This window comes from Columba livia, chromosome 11, assembly GCF_036013475.1.
Source record: "Columba livia isolate bColLiv1 breed racing homer chromosome 11, bColLiv1.pat.W.v2, whole genome shotgun sequence".
NCBI lineage: Eukaryota > Metazoa > Chordata > Aves > Columbiformes > Columbidae > Columba > Columba livia.
Genome location: NC_088612.1, coordinates 13,462,480 through 13,479,577, shown reverse-complemented (window position 1 = coordinate 13,479,577; position 17,098 = coordinate 13,462,480). Strand labels below are relative to the sequence as shown.

At 47.8% G+C, this 17,098-nt stretch overlaps 1 protein-coding gene across 2 annotated transcripts in view; it reads left to right on the top strand.

Annotated features, from left to right (window-relative positions):
• Window positions 1-17,098, top strand: part of MAP1A (microtubule associated protein 1A) — a 54,285-nt gene that overhangs the window by 32,229 nt on the left and 4,958 nt on the right. For both annotated transcript variants that reach the window (XM_065076869.1, XM_065076870.1), the window contains 3 exons: window positions 4,475-4,557; window positions 5,189-5,329; window positions 7,050-15,852. In XM_065076869.1, the coding sequence (XP_064932941.1) occupies window positions 4,475-4,557; window positions 5,189-5,329; window positions 7,050-15,852 (9,027 nt within the window). The remainder of the gene's footprint in view (window positions 1-4,474; window positions 4,558-5,188; window positions 5,330-7,049; window positions 15,853-17,098) is intronic.

The following is a 17,098-nucleotide window of genomic DNA, read 5'->3' as shown; positions in this document are numbered from 1 at the left end:
TTTTTTCAGAAGTGCTCCCCTGAAGAGATATGATCATAACATCAGGCAGGAGATCAGAAAGTTAGGAAGAGTTGGGTTTTAATCACTGTGGCTTGTGTGCCTTGATAACATGTCCAGATGGTGAAACTCTGGTATTTTTTATCAATTTACTATTGGTGTTTGCTTTACAGGTAGAACCTGACCTGGTAAACCCAAGTAATCTGAGGGACAAAGGAGGCAAAGGGTGTGGGAAGGACATGGGGGAAAAGACTGTGAGGAACTTCTGCAACTGAACAGTCATCATGATGTCCCACTAAATTCATTATCAAAAATTGCAAAATCAAGCACACTAGAAAAATTAAACCTTCCAGACTCCTTATAACTCCTCAATAGTGTCACGACAGGGCAAAATTTGAATGTCACTGTGTACCCATAAGTAAAGATCTTTATTTGGTGCAAAGCTAGTGTCAGGTTATGTTATGATGCGTGAAAAAATAGGATGGGGAATAATACAGAAAATACAATTATGTCTCCCTGTGAATCTTCAGTGTTTTTTCTCATCTCCTATACTTCTGCTCTGCTCATCCTTATTGCTGTAGCAGAACTAGAAGAGTTTAAGGGCCAGGTGACAGTGGGCATGGGGATGAGAGAAAGTCTGCTCTCAGGGAACAGATGGTGAAGACCAGAGGTTTCTGCCTTGGCGGGGCACGATGGATAGAAATGCTCTCTGGGAGTGCACCGGTATTGTGGTGACTGCAGTAACCAGAATGTGCCTGAACACACAAAGTGAAGATTTATATAAAATGAGAAATTCAATGCAAATGGAATTTACTCCCACAGTTACCTGGGGAGAGGAGATTTCATTTAATGTAGCAGCTTGTGAGCAGAGTTTGAGAGGGCAGAGCAGGGTCAGGATCTGTGTTCAGGTGTGTGTTCGGGCGAGCTGACCACAGCCATCCTCAGGAGTCTGAGGTGGATCTTCCTCCTGCTGGTGAATGTGATTGAGGAATTTTGCCATTTGCAGTGGCATTACCAGGCATCCATTTCACTGCAATAGGGCTCTAGTAAGGACAATTATCTGTCAGTGACCTGAACGGTGTGCTCTCAGTCCCTGTGTCTGCCATGTCAACCACACCACTACTTGTGTCTGTTGCATGTAACATCTGTCAGTGAGAAGGATGCGTCTGTCCACGTGTTTAAATCCTTTGCCTGTGCAGCTGCTTCTGTGAGGCTATTTGGTGGAAGCAGCCAGCAAAGGGCTCCTCAGACAGATGAGCACTTGGATTCCAAGAGACTTTGGGCTGACGAGTGTTCCCTGGGCTGGGCACAGTGGGTGTCTGTGCTGTCACACGGGGTGCTGCTGTCCCTGCGGGGCAGCTGCTGTGGCTGTGCTGGGTGCAGGGGCTGTGCTGGGTGCAGGGGCTGTGCTGGGGCAGGGGCTGTGCTGGGTGCAGGGGCTGTGCTGGGGCAGGGGCTGTGCTGGGGCAGGGGCTGTGCTGGGGCAGGGGCTGTGCTGGGTGCAGGGGCTGTGCTGGGGCAGGGGCTGAGCTCTGGGCAGGGCCTGGGCTCCCGGCCAGGTCTGCCACCGTGCTCTGACTCACAGACTGCAGTTCAGCCAGGGGTTTGTGCGCTGTCCTGCTTTATTGAATCAAGAACAGTTTTGGCTTTTGGCATGCATGCGTGTGTGCAGTGACTCAGTGTTTCTGGAAATGGCCTGTCTGGCTGTGCTGCCGGATCCTCCTGAGAACACACTGCTGCAACTGGAGAAGGAGAGTCTGCCCAGCAGGGATCAGGAGCAAAGCTCTGGGGGCTGCACTGCCTCAGAGTCACAGGGTCACACACTGCCAGTTGGAAGGGACCTCTTGAGATTCTCTAGTCCAGTCCCACCTGCGCAGGCAGGGCCAGCTAGAGCATGTTTCCCAAGGATGGATACTCCACAACTTCTTTGTACAACCTATCCCAGTGTTTGTCCACCCTCACAGTAAAAAAAGTGGTTTGTTGTGTTTAGATGGAATTGCATGTGTCTTAGTTTGTGCCTCTTGACCTGTTACTGGGCACTGCTGAGAAGAGACTCTGACTTCTTCTTCTTCATTCCCTCCCATGAGGTATTTATACATATTTATAAGATCCCTCCCCCATCCCAAGCCTCCTCTTTTCCAGCCTAAACAGTCTCAGCATGCTCAGCCTCGCTTTGTATGACAATGCTTCAGTCACTTAATTATTGTCACGGCCCTTCACAAGGCTCAGCACTTCACCATTTCTCCCTTCCAGTTGCCAGCAGCTGCTGGCCCCACAGCTTGGGCCCTTCTCTTTCTTTCATGTGTGAAGGGGACAGTCCCTGCGGGACGAGAGGCGAGCAGAATGCTAACCAGCAGAACACTAACCAGCAGAATAAAAACCAGCAGATAAAAACCAGCAGAATAAAAACCAGCAGAACGCTGAGCAGCAGAATAAAAACCAGCAGAAGGCTGACCAGCCAGTCTTGTTTGCCAGCCTGTCCCCAAGGGCCCTCCTGTCACCCAGCACAGGAGGAGGCTGCGGGTGGGTCCGTAGGCCCAGTCACGTTCTCAGCGGCCAGTGGTCTGTCCGGGCTCTGTGGGCAGTGAGGTGGCAGGAGCTGAAGTCTGGGCAGGGGCCGGGGTTTCACTTTGTCCCAGACACACTGATGAGAACTGGGAGCAGATGGTTTCTGCTGGGGATGCTCCGGGCAGCAGGGGTCCCGCCATGCAGTGAGCTGTGCAAAAACTGCGCGATGCAGCAAGGAACAAGATGCTGCTTCTGTTCACTAAGTGTCGGCAATGCCCTTCAACTATTGTTATCTAAGGATGAGTGGGGTTTTTGCTTCTTTTGGCTGCAGTGCATGCCCAGAGCAGCCCTGGCCCCTCGCCTGCGGCACCTCCACCCCACATCACCCCACGCAGGGGCTACAGCCACGCTCCACAGCCCACAGCAGAAACACCACAGAATGCAGCGCAAGTGTTTCCTTCACACAGTGATGGCTTTGTTTTAGTCTGGAGAGACCATTTTTAGACAAACTGAAAGAATACGAGTTCAGAAAACAGCTAGAGATGCACAGTATAAATAGTTCTGCTGAAAGCCTGAAGTCGCTCTCATTTTGGGCTGAAAGTTGCCTTCTGGGCTTGTCTGTCTGGTTTATACTTAATTGCTGGCAGCCAGAGCAAAACAACTCAGTAAAGTGAGTTTGATTAAAGCTGTACTGAGTATTGGCCTTTCTCTGATTTATTCTTGTGTCTTTTTGTTATCTTTCTTTGAAACACCAGTTTGATAAAGGTGTTGTAGAAGGATCGAGATCTGCCTAGAAAGAGCTGATAGGAGGTTGTGGAATAGAGAGGATGGAAAGAAGAACATTGTCAGAGAGCAGCAGTTGTCTGGAAGATGAAAAATAGAAATAGATGTCCATTTGCAGTGAGGATCTATGACCCTCCAGTCTATATGAGGGGTTAAAGCCTATAAATTATACATTCCAACAGTTAAGCTCTAAGTGCCTGGCTTGCAGGGCGGATGTAATGTCCAGAGATAGGTATTTGCAAAGACCAGAAGCCAAAAACTAATGTGCTGCCTGCAGTGTCCAGGGAGCTGCTGCAGGCAGGTCCTGCACGTCCTCTGCTTCCCGAGCTGCGGACGCGGGCACACGGCGGGTCCAGCCCTGCCTTTTGGGACCACAGGCACTCACCACTGCTCTTACTAATAAATTATTGGGGCCCAGGCATTATGTCAATATTTTGCCCAATATCCATGTAATGCCTGTGCCAAGGAAAGCACACAAACTGCTTTTTTTGTTCTACCAGGCTCTTGCTTGCTCTTTGGCTTTTCCTTTTTGCCTAAATCTGTACAGAGAGCAGAGTCCTGTTTGGGTGCATTTGCGACTCCCAGGAGGGAGACAGGAGAACAAGCATTCATATCACATCAGTGGTTCCCCTAGCAGCAGTTTACCGCTAGGAGTGCATGTTTGGATTAAAGAAAAGCACTTTGTAAGAGAAAAAACTTATTAAGAGTGATGAGAAATTGGTTATTAGTGCTGCATTGCTCTAATGAAGGGTGAATTGGCCTGCACCAGCTGGCTCACAAAGCCCTGTGGTGACTCAGGCTTGGACAATGGCCAGAGGTTCCTCTCCATGGTGGCTGAAATAGGTGAGGTACTTCTGGCTGGAGGGGACAACTGGTCTGTGCCAGCAGTTATGGGTGCAGCTTCTCTGCCACGAGAGGCAGCTTGGTGTGCCTGGCACTATGGGCTTCAGAACATGCTGGAGTTGAGCTGCAAATAGTGCTGATGCAGTACTAGACTTTTTTCCTTGTTACTGAAAAGAGTTTGCTTTGTTCTGTGAGACCCAGGTATTAAATTTGGTCTAGAATGCAAGCTGAAGCCTTGCAATCACACCCATGCTGAAATGGAATTTTTGAGGCTAAAATATCGGCAGGCAGATACTGTCTCATCAGCTTCTTCCATGCAGTCTGATCTCTTGCCTCTCCCCAGGCCAAAGAACCCTCCATCACCGGAGCGATACCCTGGAGACGGTGATCCTGGTGAATCCCAACGTGGACAGCATCGTGTCCGAGGTGAGCACCAGTTGCCAGCAGGTCTTCCCCCATCAGCTCTCCTGCCCTTTGCACCTTCTGGAGAGTCTGAATGTGCTGCCAGTCCTCTGCAAGGTGTGCTGGAGTGGCCAGGTGTTCTGGTCTTGCCAACAAGATGTACACAGTAACCAGTATTCTGTGGATTAATTTAGTGCTAGACAAAGAAACACAAGAGATTGGTCTGTGTGTGCTAGCCCTTCAGGAATGAGCTGCTTCGTGGAAGAGTTAGTGCCTTAGAATTGGGTGAATTTTAAGGATTTCTCAGGAGCTCGAAGAGTTTTCCACCAAACAGGGTGGACGGGTTCCGAATCTTGAACATTCGAGTTTGATGAGAGTCTAAATGTGCCGTGCACGTGGCAGCGTAACACCAAACGTTTTCTCTTGGCATTGACCTACTCGGTCAGTGCGAATGAGGATGTGATGTGGAGCTGTCAGCCAGGCACCAGCAGTGTCTTCCCTCTTCAATAACCTCCTCTCTTGTATGTAGAAAATCTATGTTTTGGCTTTTTGTGGATAATGTGTAGGTGTCACTTGTCTGCTTGATTTGGTTTCTTGGTGCTGGGGACGAACACAGAAAACTTCCTGATCGCAACGCTCTATTTTATGGTAACAGGTCCGCTCACTGGTGTGTGACTCATCAGCCCACAAACTACTGATCTTCTGTGGTCAGAGCTCTGACCAGGAAGGAGACTTGATCCTGCAGACGGGGACCTTCACCTACCAGAAGTTTGCTGAGATACTTTCAGACCCAGAGGTGAGTGAGCAGTGACCTGATACGTCCCTCCTGTCACAGGGAACGTGACAGAGCAATGCAGCCCGTGTCACACCATCGGGTGGATCCACAGAGGGATGGGCTTGAAATCCAGCACAAAATTTTACACCACAAATAATTCGTCTATAGTCTTGGGCACCTTGCTTTAACTCCCTGGCTTAAGTGTTCCAAGGTGGCAGGCATGGGTGATTCCAGCTTGGAATAACCTTCCAGGCTGGCTCTGCAGTGGGCAGTCACTCACAGTTTCTTAAAGCAGCTCTTAAAATATCTGTGAGTAGCTTCCAAAAAAAACAGCCAAGAGAGGCCATCATCACCCTAGTAAATGTGGGTATTTCTCTTCATTTCACAGCTAGTCCAGCAAGTATAAACTTCACAAGGTTGGGTGTTCATTAGGGGTGTGTAACGATGATAAGGGAAGGTCTAAATGCTGATTAAGTAACTACATGGTGATTAAATAACTACAAATGTCCTTATTTAATAATAGAATTGTAGTCATTCAGGTTGGAAGGGCACTTGAGAGGTCTGTGCCCAACCTCCTGCCCAGAGCCGGGTCAGCACTCAGTTCAGACAGGATTGCTCAGGGCTTTGGCCACTGGGGTCTTGAAAACCTTATAGGACGCCTCTGAACCTCTGCTCCAACGCTGGTTATCCTAGCTGGGGGTACTACAGCTTTCCTCAGGGGCTTTAAACTCTCTTTCTGTTGGTGCTCATTGTCAATACAGATATGCTGCTTCAGTTTTTGATAGGCCCTAATTCCACTAATCATTGGGCACCAGATACTTAGAATGTCTCTATCTGATTGAATGTACGGTTGCTGCAGGAATGGCTGGGTGATATTTTGACAATTGATATAATTGTTCCTGTAATTACATCAGCAAATCTGCCCACCTTCATTTATTTTAGGCTGATTGTTCTAATTTATTTCTGGTACCCATTTATTTGGACACTAACTAGTCAATTAAGGGCTGTCTAAGCAAGAGAACACAGTGTAAAGCAGTGTACTAATCTTATTACATATACTTAGGAAGTCTGAGGTTTAATGCTTCTTTGCTCAGCGTATGTTCAATATAGCTCTAAGGAGCCTTGGAAATTATACCGACCTTAGTTCTATTTATTAATCATGTAGCATGTCCCTAATCCCATATGTATATCAGAGATGGAGTCACAAATTTCAAAATAGGTCCCAGGAAAGAAAAGGAATCTGGATAAAAAAGAAAGTCCTGTGGCACTAAAACTGCAGACGGTGCCATATGATTGTTCACTAGCCGGTGAGTTCAGACAGTGATGCTCAGTGTTGTAAAGGATATCTCAGGGCTAGAATTCACAAATCAAAAAGAAACTGCTTACTTTTGAGCCCAAGCCAGCAACCGATATCCCAGGTTAAACAGGAAGAAGTGAGGAAAGGGGATGAGGTGGTTCCTGCTTTCATTTTATCTCCTGAGCTCTTGCCCCTGTGTCCTCCCAGCGGCCAGGACGCATAGCAGCCCGTCAGCAGTGGGAATGCCAAAAGAGAGCAGAACGGGGCCCCACGTGTCAATCTGCAATGGGCTTTGGGACTATTTCATCTACCCCCAGTGTTTCCTGTCTGTGAAGTGCTCGTGGCATCTTCAGTATTTCTGCATGAACTAGTTATGTTTTTTAAGTGGTGACTTGGTCTTGGAGTTCTATTTCATCTTCTGTTTGTCTGTGCTTGCCTCATTAGGTCACCCAGATTCTTAGCAACGCTGATTCAGATATCAAGGCCTCTCTTACTGTGTCGTGCTTGGGAGAAGGAGACTGGAGCAATCTTGGGCATCCTCAATTTCAGGAAATTATTAATCTGAAACTGAATCCTGATCCAGTTCTACCAGAAATGGATGGAGTGTCTGAGTTTGCAGAATACGTCTCCGAGACAGTTGACGTGCCATCTCCATTTGATCTCCTGGAGCCCCCCACCTCAGGGGGCTTTCTGAAGCTTTCTAAACCCTGCTGCTACATTTTCCCTGGGGGAAGAGGTGATTCTGCTCTCTTTGCTGTCAATGGGTTTAACATCCTTGTGGATGGTGGCTCTGACAGGAAATCTTGCTTCTGGAAGCTGGTGAGGCATCTGGATAGGATTGACTCCATCCTGCTCACCCACATCGGTGCAGACAACCTACCCGGCATCAATGGGCTGCTGCAGAGGAAAGTTGCTGAGCAAGAGGAGGAACAGTCCCAGGGCTCTACCAACTACAGTGACTGGATGAAAAACCTTATTTCTCCTGAGCTAGGGGTGGTTTTTTTTAATGTCCCCGAGAAACTGAAGATGCCCGAATCATCCATGAAAGTAAAGAGGAGCATCGAAGAGGCTTGTCTGACACTGCAGTATCTCAACAGACTGGGCATTAAATCCGAGCCTCTCTACAGGGTGGTGAGCAGCACCATTGAGCCCATCACACTTTTCCACAAAATGGGAGTGGGTAAGCTGGACATGTACATACTGAATCCTGTCAAAGACAGTAAAGAAATGCAGTTTCTAATGCAGAAATGGGCTGGTAATAGTAAAGCAAAGACTGGCATAATTCTCGCAAGCGGGAAGGAAGGTGAAATCTCTGTTCCCTATCTCACATCCATTACTGCCCTAGTGGTGTGGCTTCCCGCCAGCCCGACAGAGAAAATTGTAAGGGTTTTGTTTCCTGGAAATGCTCCTCAAAATAAGATACTGGAAGGTCTTGAAAAACTCAAGCACCTGGATTTTCTGAGGTACCCAGTGGCTACTCAGAAAGACATCACTTCTGGAATACCTCCACCTGTGCTGAAGCAGACCAAAATTAAACAAAGAACTGACAGTAAGGAGAGTCTTAAATCTTCCCCCAAGCCATCTATGACAAAGCAAGCCAAGAAAGAAGAGGCAGTTGAGGAGGGGATTAAGGAGGTAAAAGCAGAAGTCATAAAGGATGCTAAAATTGAGAAAAAGGTTAAAGAACACTCGGAGAAAATTCCTGAGAAACCTGTTAAACATGAAAAGATAAAGACGGAAACAAGTGATGCTCTCAAAGCTGAGAAAAGAAAATTGGCAAAAGACAAGGTTGGAAAAAAGCATCTCAAAGAGAAAGTATCCAAACTGGAGGAGAAGAAAGACAAAGAAAAGAAAGAGATTAAGAAGGAGAAAAAGGACTTAAAAAAAGATGATGGAAAGAAAGAGGAAAAAAAAGATTCAAAGAAAGAGGATAAAAAGAAAGAAACCAAACCAGAGCCCAAAAAAATTTCGAAACCAGACTTAAAACCATTTACCCCAGAAGTAAGAAAAACATTATACAAGGCAAAAGTTCCAGGCAGACTCAAAACTGAGAAGATCAAAGTCAAACCCGAAAAGGAAACAGCTGCTGACCTGAAGACGTCACCGATGGAGAAGGCACCTGTACCGGTGGAGCCAGGAGAGACTCCTGCAGCTGAACAGAGGTTGGTCCTGTCTTCACCAGAAGATCTTACAAAGGACTTTGAGGAACTGAAGCATGAGGAGAAAGGGGCTTTGCAAGCAGCTCAAGAAATGTCTGAAACTGAGGTTAGTGATAAGATTATGAGAGTACCTGAAACAGAGATGAAAGACTCTGCTGACATTATTGCTCAAAGTTGCCTTGAAGTGGACCTGGTTTTGAAAACAACCATTACTGGTCAGGGAGTAACTACTACTGATACAGAAAAAGAATCACCAGCAGAGGAAAAGGCAGTCCATCAGCTAGAACTGAGAGCAGGTCACGCTGAAAAAATAGAGGATGAAAGAAGAACAGATGAAGATCGTGACACGAGATACTGTGAGGGGAAAGCTGAGCAGGACGAGGAAGTTCAGCTGTTCCCAGGCCAAGAACAGTCACCATCACAGACAGACCTCTCAGCAAAGGCTACTTGGTCATCAGCATTCAGAGAGGAAGAAAAGGAGGAAGAGGAGAAAATATCTTTGGACAGAAAACAGAGAGAAGCAGAAACAAAGACTTGTGAGAGTGGGACAGAGGTGCAGGAAGAGGGTGAGAAGGAAAAGAGAGAAGATGTGATAGAAAAGGCAGAACTGGAAGAAAAGGAAGAAAAGCACATGAAGGCAGAGGAGAAGGTGGAAAAGCACAGAGACTTCTATGGGCTGAATCAGGATGAGAGGGAGGACAAAATATTTACCACTACAGAAAAGGAAAAAGAATTTAGTGATGTGGGTGAGAAAGACAAGTTTCTTGGAAAGGATGTAACAAAGGAAGAGTCATATCTGAGCAGTCCGCCAGCCCCACCAGGAGCTACAGCAGAACATGTTTCATATATCCAAGATGAAACTATCCCAGGCTACTCAGAAACAGAGCAGACCATTTCTGATGAAGAAATACATGATGAGCAGGAAGAGAGGATCCCACACTTGAAGTATGATGTCAATGCCTATGACATTTCTGTTCCTGACCACCCAGGTTCTTTTGAAGCAATACATGGAATACAGGCCATGCCTGCTGCTGATCTTTCAGCCAAGGGCTATGCTGGCCAGGAGTCTGAAATCCTGGCGTATCCTACAAACATCGTGGCAGCACCCCTAGCTGAGGAGGAACATATATCCTCTGCTACCTCCATCACAGAATGTGATAAGCTTTCATCTTTTGCAACTTCAGTAGCAGAAGATCAATCTGTTGCATCTCTGACAGCACCACAAACAGAAGAGACTGGGAAAAGCTCTTTACTTCTAGACCCAGTGAACAGCATGCCCTCCTCTCGGACTGAAGCAACTCAAGGTCTCGACTATGTTCCCTCTGCTGGCACAATCTCTCCCACATCATCCTTGGAGGAAGACAAATGTTTTAAATCTCCACCCCCTGAAGATTTCCATGCGCTAGCAGAAGGAGAGAGAAAACTGGAAGCTCAAAAAAAGGACCTTCATGAAGAGGCAGAAGATGAAGAGGAAGAAGAAGATGGGACTCCAAATATTGAAATGCCCGAGAAACTCAGAGGGCATTACAATGCCCCCATATTTGCTCATCAAGGATGTCCTGAGAATGTGTTAAGCAGTGTTCCCACAGAAGTGATGCAAACTTCTGGTCTGCCGTTACCTACTGAAGAAACACCTTTTTCCCAGGTGGACTCTGCAGAGGCTGAAGAACGATGCATGAGTCCTGATGACAGTACGGTCAAAATGGCCTCTCCCACACCATCTGGCCCCACCAGTGCAGGACACACACCTTTCCACCAGTCTCCAGTGGAGGAAAAACTAGAAACAGTAGATTCAGATCTATTTGAAAAACAAACAGGTACTGCTGCCAAGAAATTGGAAGGCCCAACTTCTGCTGTGGTGAAGGGAGTCAAGGGTGAACCTCTCAGAGAAGAAGAGGTGTCCGCAGCCAAATATGGACACGAAACAGAAGTGCCTGGAGCTGTACAGCACGAGCAGGACTCAGGCAGTGACGTTCCCGTGTCTCCTGGGCAGGAGGTGCAGGAGGCACCGGTGGGGAAGGAGGAGCTGCCCTGGCTGTCCTACCACAAGCAGGACACAGTGGTGATAGAGGAGGAGGATGAGCGCCCTGTGCTGCCCCGTCCCAGCACAGATGTGCTTCTGGAGCCAGAAGAAGCACAAGGAACTAAAACCATGACAGAAAGTATAACGGGATTTGCAAAACACTTGTCCTTTGAGCCATTCTCTGCCATAGAAACATCTCTTGGAAGCATGGATCCTCCGCAGTTCACCAGCCAGAGCAAATCTGAAAGCGACAAATCTTCACCAGATGACACCAAATCAGTTTCTTTTACAGAAAGAAGTATGGGTAAAGAAAAATCCTCAGATATTTATGTTAAGGGAGTGACTACTGAAGAAGAAAAACTGTTGTATGTCACAGGAGACACCTCAGAAGAAGAAAAATCTTCTCATGTTTCCATTAAAGACATCTCTCCAGAAGACACCAAATCCATTTCTCTCACTGAGAGTCCCAGCAAGGAAATCTCTTCAGACCTTTTTGTTAAAGGGATTTCTCCAGAAGACATCAAATCTCTCAGTTTCACAGAAGAGATACCTGCAAAAGAAAAAGTTATGTCTGACTTAACTGACAAATTCCCTTCAGAAGCTGCAAAATCCATTGATTTCAGAGAGCAGAGCCCACCTACATATGAAAAATCACTGAAAATCTCTGCCAAAGAACTCTCAAAAGATGTGTCAAAATCTGTTCCTTGCCCAGAAAGTTGCTCAGTCAAAGACATGTCACCCAGAGATACTTCAAGTGAAGAAATGTCTCCAGATGACAGCAGTTTATTTTCTGCAGCAGAAAAGGGCCCATTTAGGGGAAGAACTGCAAGCTTGGACTCTCAGGAAGTATCTCCAGATGCAAAGGGCTTATACTTCGCAGAATCCAGCCCCACCGAGGATAAAATGTCTTCACACATTTCTGAGGAAGGTGTAAAATCTTGCAGGATCAAGGAAGCTCAAGAAGAAAAATCTCTGGAAATGGAAGATTTTTATATGAAGGATCTAAATTATGAGAAGAAAGTGTGGTTTCCAGAGGAGGTGGAGGAGATCCCTGCTCAGGGAAGGCGGCAGAGATATGATAAAGAGAGAGAGAGCACATTCTTGGATGAGGTACCAGAACATGAAACAAAATCCTTTCCTAAAACAGGAGAGGGGGAGATCCCATCCCCTGCGGTGCCTGGCGGTCACCCCTGGACAAGAGCAGAAGGTGACGTGTGGGGCTCTGCGTTTGCGTATCTTCAGGAAGAAGCAGAGACTGGAAAAGGAGGGCAGGTATCCAGTGAGGAGGATGAGGATCTCCATCATGCTGAAGATAAATCTATGCTACTGCAAGCAGAGGCAGACAGTTTAAAGATGAAATCGTGTGATTACAAACAAGACACACAGATGAGCACCAAACCTACACCAGAAACAAAGGAAGTGGAAACAGTTCCTGCTGCCATCAATCTTCCAGAAAAAATACAAATGGAAAGTTCTCCTCTGTCTTCTCGATATGTCTCTGGTGAGGAAAATCAGGTCAAAGCATTAACTGGAGACAAGGAAAGGCAAGAGTTGTTGTTGACATCTAAACAAGATTACTCCTATTTAGATGATGATGAGAAAGCTGCCCTAGATATCTACGCAAAGTCACTGGACCAAGCACTGATGGCATCTCCCCTGTCTGTAACGGCTGCGGCTCTGGACAAGGACATTGACACAACACCAGAAAAGGAAAGGCCTTACAAGTCAGATCAGTGCAAACCACCTTTGCGGGAAGAAGTCCTGCCAAAGGACACAGGGAAGAAATCAGACATCGGTGGTTTGTATCAGGAAGGAGATTGTAAATACAAGTCAGATAGAAAGATAGAGGATGACTGCAAATCCACCGAGGGTCTTTATGGCCCTACAGGAAAAAAAGAGCAGATGGCAGCAGCACTTACTCTGTTGCAATCTGCAAGACCAGCAGAATACGACTATACAGCAGCATCCCCAGAAGAAAGTGCGGTGGTGTCAGGGCAGCATCCACAGTCCCCTCCAGGACAAGGCCCTTGTCCGGAGCGCAGCGCTGCCACAGGCCGTGCTGAGGCTGCGGGTTCCGCCAGCCAAGTGACCCCGTCCAGGAGCTCCCCTGAGCCTCTTTCCTGTGAGGACAGTTCTGTCAGACAAGAGCAAGAAGAAAGAGAACCAACTCCATACCCTGATGAAAGAAGTTTCAAGTATGCTGACGTCTACGAGAAGATAATTGTGTCTGGAGCTGGACCCTCCCCCTTCACACCCAAGGGCGCAGACGGCCCAGGTCACACTGACCGGGTGCCGGTAACAGCACCAATCTCTCAAAAAGGTCAAAGTTTCCAGGTCTCTGCAAAGGAAGAAGAGTCCTGCCTTTATACATCTGCTGAGAAGGAGTTGTCATCTCCAGCATCCCCTAAAGAAAAGGCAGAGTCAGCCTTTGACTATACAGACATCCATGAAAGGTACTTGCCCTTGTCTGAAAAAGATAAGCCCAGGATATCTGAAGGGCAAGAAAAACTGAAGGTGTCTGCTGTTCTCCCAGAAGAACTGGACTCTGAACTGCACCCATCATCTGCAAGCACAGCATTTGCCTCTCCCACAGACACGTCTGACACATTTTATCAAGAAAAACCAGCTGCCTATATTGATGCTGCTTGTCCAGATGAGAACATAATTTTGTCTAGCCAGGAGCAGATATCTCTGTCCCTGAAATCAGCCAGCCCACATCCCAAAGATGCATACTATGAGAAAGCAGGTCGAGGGGAAGAAAGCATGAGCGACCCCGAGTTAGAAAAAGGTGCTAAGGAGAAATCTGAAAAGGAGTCTAAACTGCACAGCCCTGCCGAAGCTGCGGGTACAGTCTATGCACACATCTCAGCAATGGACAAGTTTCACGTACCAGAACCCCTTCTGCAAAGCAAGTGTCAGGGGTCCATTTCACCCAGTTCTACCGCCTCTTCACCCTCCGATCCCGGCTGGAAGGAGGAATATGGGAGCAGGGAAACTGCATCGGCCACTGTTGTGGAGACGTATGTTGCTGGTTACAGTGACCTGCCAGACAGAGGCAGAGAGGAGCTGGCTTCAGAAATGTGCCATTTAAGACAAGATTCCTCACAAAAGAGAGAGGTTGCTGAGAAATCCACAAAGGAATCACATTTCTGTGTAACAGATTATCCAAGTGCAGCCGAGGTCTCCGAGAGCCAAGAGCAAGCCATATACTTGAAATCTTCTGGGCAAGAGATACAGAAAAAGGGCCCCATGGCAGAGGGCGAAGGGACAGACAGCTCTTCTGGATTTGAATGCTCCCTGCTAGGAAAGACTGAAACATCCAGCATGTTCCGACACGACCAGACCTCAGCAAGCCATTTAGGGGGTATCTCTCTTCCTTTAAAGGTTCCATGTGCTTTGCTCTCAGACCAGAGGAAGAAAGATGAGTACTTGGAGGTTTCTGAGAAAACCAGCAGCCTTGACTCATCTTTTACTAAATTCTCACCGCTGAGTCCATATGAAGAAGATAAGTTGTTCTCCAAAGCCGTGGACAGAGAGTCTGTGCCTCAACAGCAGCTGAAAGATGACTCTTCCAGCCTGTCAGAGGAACCTTCATCTGAAGCTACCACTCCTGTGATACCAGCTGCAGCAGAAAGTTTCTACTCCCCTGTGCTTTCCATGTGCACGAGTGCAGGAGTGGAACCAGGTACCAGGAATCTTTGGGATGTGTCTCCACACATTCCAGATAATGCTGTGAAAACACACACGGCTGAAACCAAAGACTTTGTGTTTGCTGAAGAGCACGGTTCTCCGTTCACAAGTGGCATGGGTGACGGCATTTCACCGTGCAGAAAGGAGGGCCAGAGTTCACAGCCCACACCATTCTCTGAGGAGAAACAACAGCAGCCCTGTGTAAGCAGTCCAGAGCAGAAGGCACCATTTGCAGAACAGCTAATGACATTGACATCTCTCCCTGATGTGTTGACATCCTTTCCTCACCATCAGCATGAAGATGAAACCACAGCCAATGGTCCAACAGAGGTGAGCACCAGTCTGCAAGCTTTCCAAAGTACATACCATGCAGCAGAGGCAAAAGATGAAAAAACATGTCCTGATTCTGATAGCAGTTTTTCTCCATGCGCAGGCAAAGAGGACACAGAGAGACAGAGCCGTCCTTCCTCTCTGATGTCCCCTGAACAGAGTTTCCAGCCCTTTTTCCCAGATGTGCACAGGGGTAGAAAAACAGAGGACCGTGGAGATGCTTCCCATGAGATGGAGCCACATTTAGGAGGCAGTTTTGATTGTGAACAGAAATTTTCCTCATGTGAATACAAGCACAGGAAGGGAGAGCTCTCTCCCTCATTCATCAACCCGAGCCCTCACGAGCTCTCTGAAGACAGTGACCTCTCCCAGGAGGACGGTCATCCTTCCGTGCAAGGAAGACAACCCCACACTAGTAGGAGCCCCATGCAAAGTGCCACAGTGGAGGAGACCCCTCCAACATCAGTGAGTGATTCTGGAACCTCCCAGTCAGACTCAGATGTCCCACCTGAGACAGAAGAATGTCCGTCCATCACAGCAGATGCCAACATGGACTCGGATGAAGATGCCGATTTCCTCCCGGTGGACAAAGCTGTTGGGAATGCTCATCATGCCAGTTCTAGGTCCAGCCATGATCCTCAGCCTGTTCCAATGGTAGATCCCCATCCCCATCCTCCTCACCCTGATGTCTGCATGGTAGACCCTGATGTGTTGGCAAATGAGCAAAGCCTGGGTAGAACTGATAAAATTTCCAAGAAAGACATAAAAGAAAAGAACAAAGGTGTGAGGAAGCCTTTGAGCAAAGCCAAATCTTCCTCACCTGCCCGGAAATTAGATGTGAAAGGGAAAAGATCACCCACTCCTGTGAAACAGCCGTCGGACAAATCTCCAAAATCTGTCACTGCCAAAAAAGAAAGAGATGGAGGAGAGAAGCCAAAACCACGTAATGCACTGGCGCAGCCTCCTCACACAGAGGATGAGTTATCCCGGAGTAGCCACAGCAACCCTGGCAAGAGCCTTGTTAACGGTATCAAAGCAAACCCTGGTAAGAAGTTCTTCCTTAAGCATGCACTTTCTCTCTAGTTCCAACACAGAGAAAAACCACTGGGTTAAATGTAGCAGAACAGAGAAGAGGGCTTCCCAGTCAGGCATAGAAAAGTTATAAGCAGTGATAAGGTAGAGATGTTATCACCTACGATCAAAGGAAAACTCTCAACCTCTGCAGAGCCAAATGCAACCACCTTTGCAGAGAGACAGACCTGTGAGACCCAATTCAGAACTTCATAGGCCAAGATTCTGCTCTACCCAGGGGCTACACCTGTGGAGGGACAGGAGGTACTTAGAGGTGGGTGCTATCAAATGCCAGAATGAAATATGTGTGTGTTTTAAGAAAATGCTGTGTGTAAGAGCCAGCAGGCGGGTAATGCCCAAGAAAACAGAGAAAACTGGAACACAGCTGATGTGTGGTGGGCTCAGGAGATGCCCATTGCAGACACTGTGGCAAAGGGGGTGTAGTAGGACAAGTGGAGGAAGGTTTGCAGAGATGCTACAAGGAGCTCCTCTGGGGTGAGAGCAGCTGGAGGGGAAGATGTGAGAAGAGCCTCAGAGCGTGTGTGCTGCAAATACAGCTCAGGCGAGGCGAGATGATGTGACCGAGAGATGCTGTCACCAACAGCCATGGCGATGAACAGGCCAGGTGGCTGATGGGGGGCTGCTCAGGGCTGGGGGAGCAAGACGAGAGCAGTGATGAAGGGGACAGTGCCAGGCCTGGGGATTCTGCAGAGACTGTGGCCTGAGCAGGGGCTGAGCCAGCTGAGGGTCATCGACAGCTGACGAGCAAACAGGGCACAGGGGAGCCCGCACCGAGGGCTGGACAGCGTTGTGTCTCAGGTGCTGCAGGAAAGCACGGTGAGGTGCAGCCTGGATCTGCGAGTCTGAAGGGAGGGCTGTGACAGAGATGTGGGGGTTGTGCACACAGCAGTGTGTGAGCTGCCCAAATCAAACCTGGGATGAGGACTAGACATCCACAAGACTGGCTGAGACAGGGGGTTTTTGCTTGTGTAGCAGCTGGGCAGCACAATTAGCTGTTTGTGCTTGTAGTCAGTGGGTTTTTGCTCATAAAAGAGACTATGCAGAGACAGTGTATGGGGGGGAAAAAGAGGACAGAGGCCTCTGTGATACCACAGAGAGCAGGAGGGAAAGAAGGGACAGTCCTTCTATGGGTTTTGTGCATATATATATGCATATATATATGCATATATATTGCTGAGTATAACAGTTGTTTGACTATC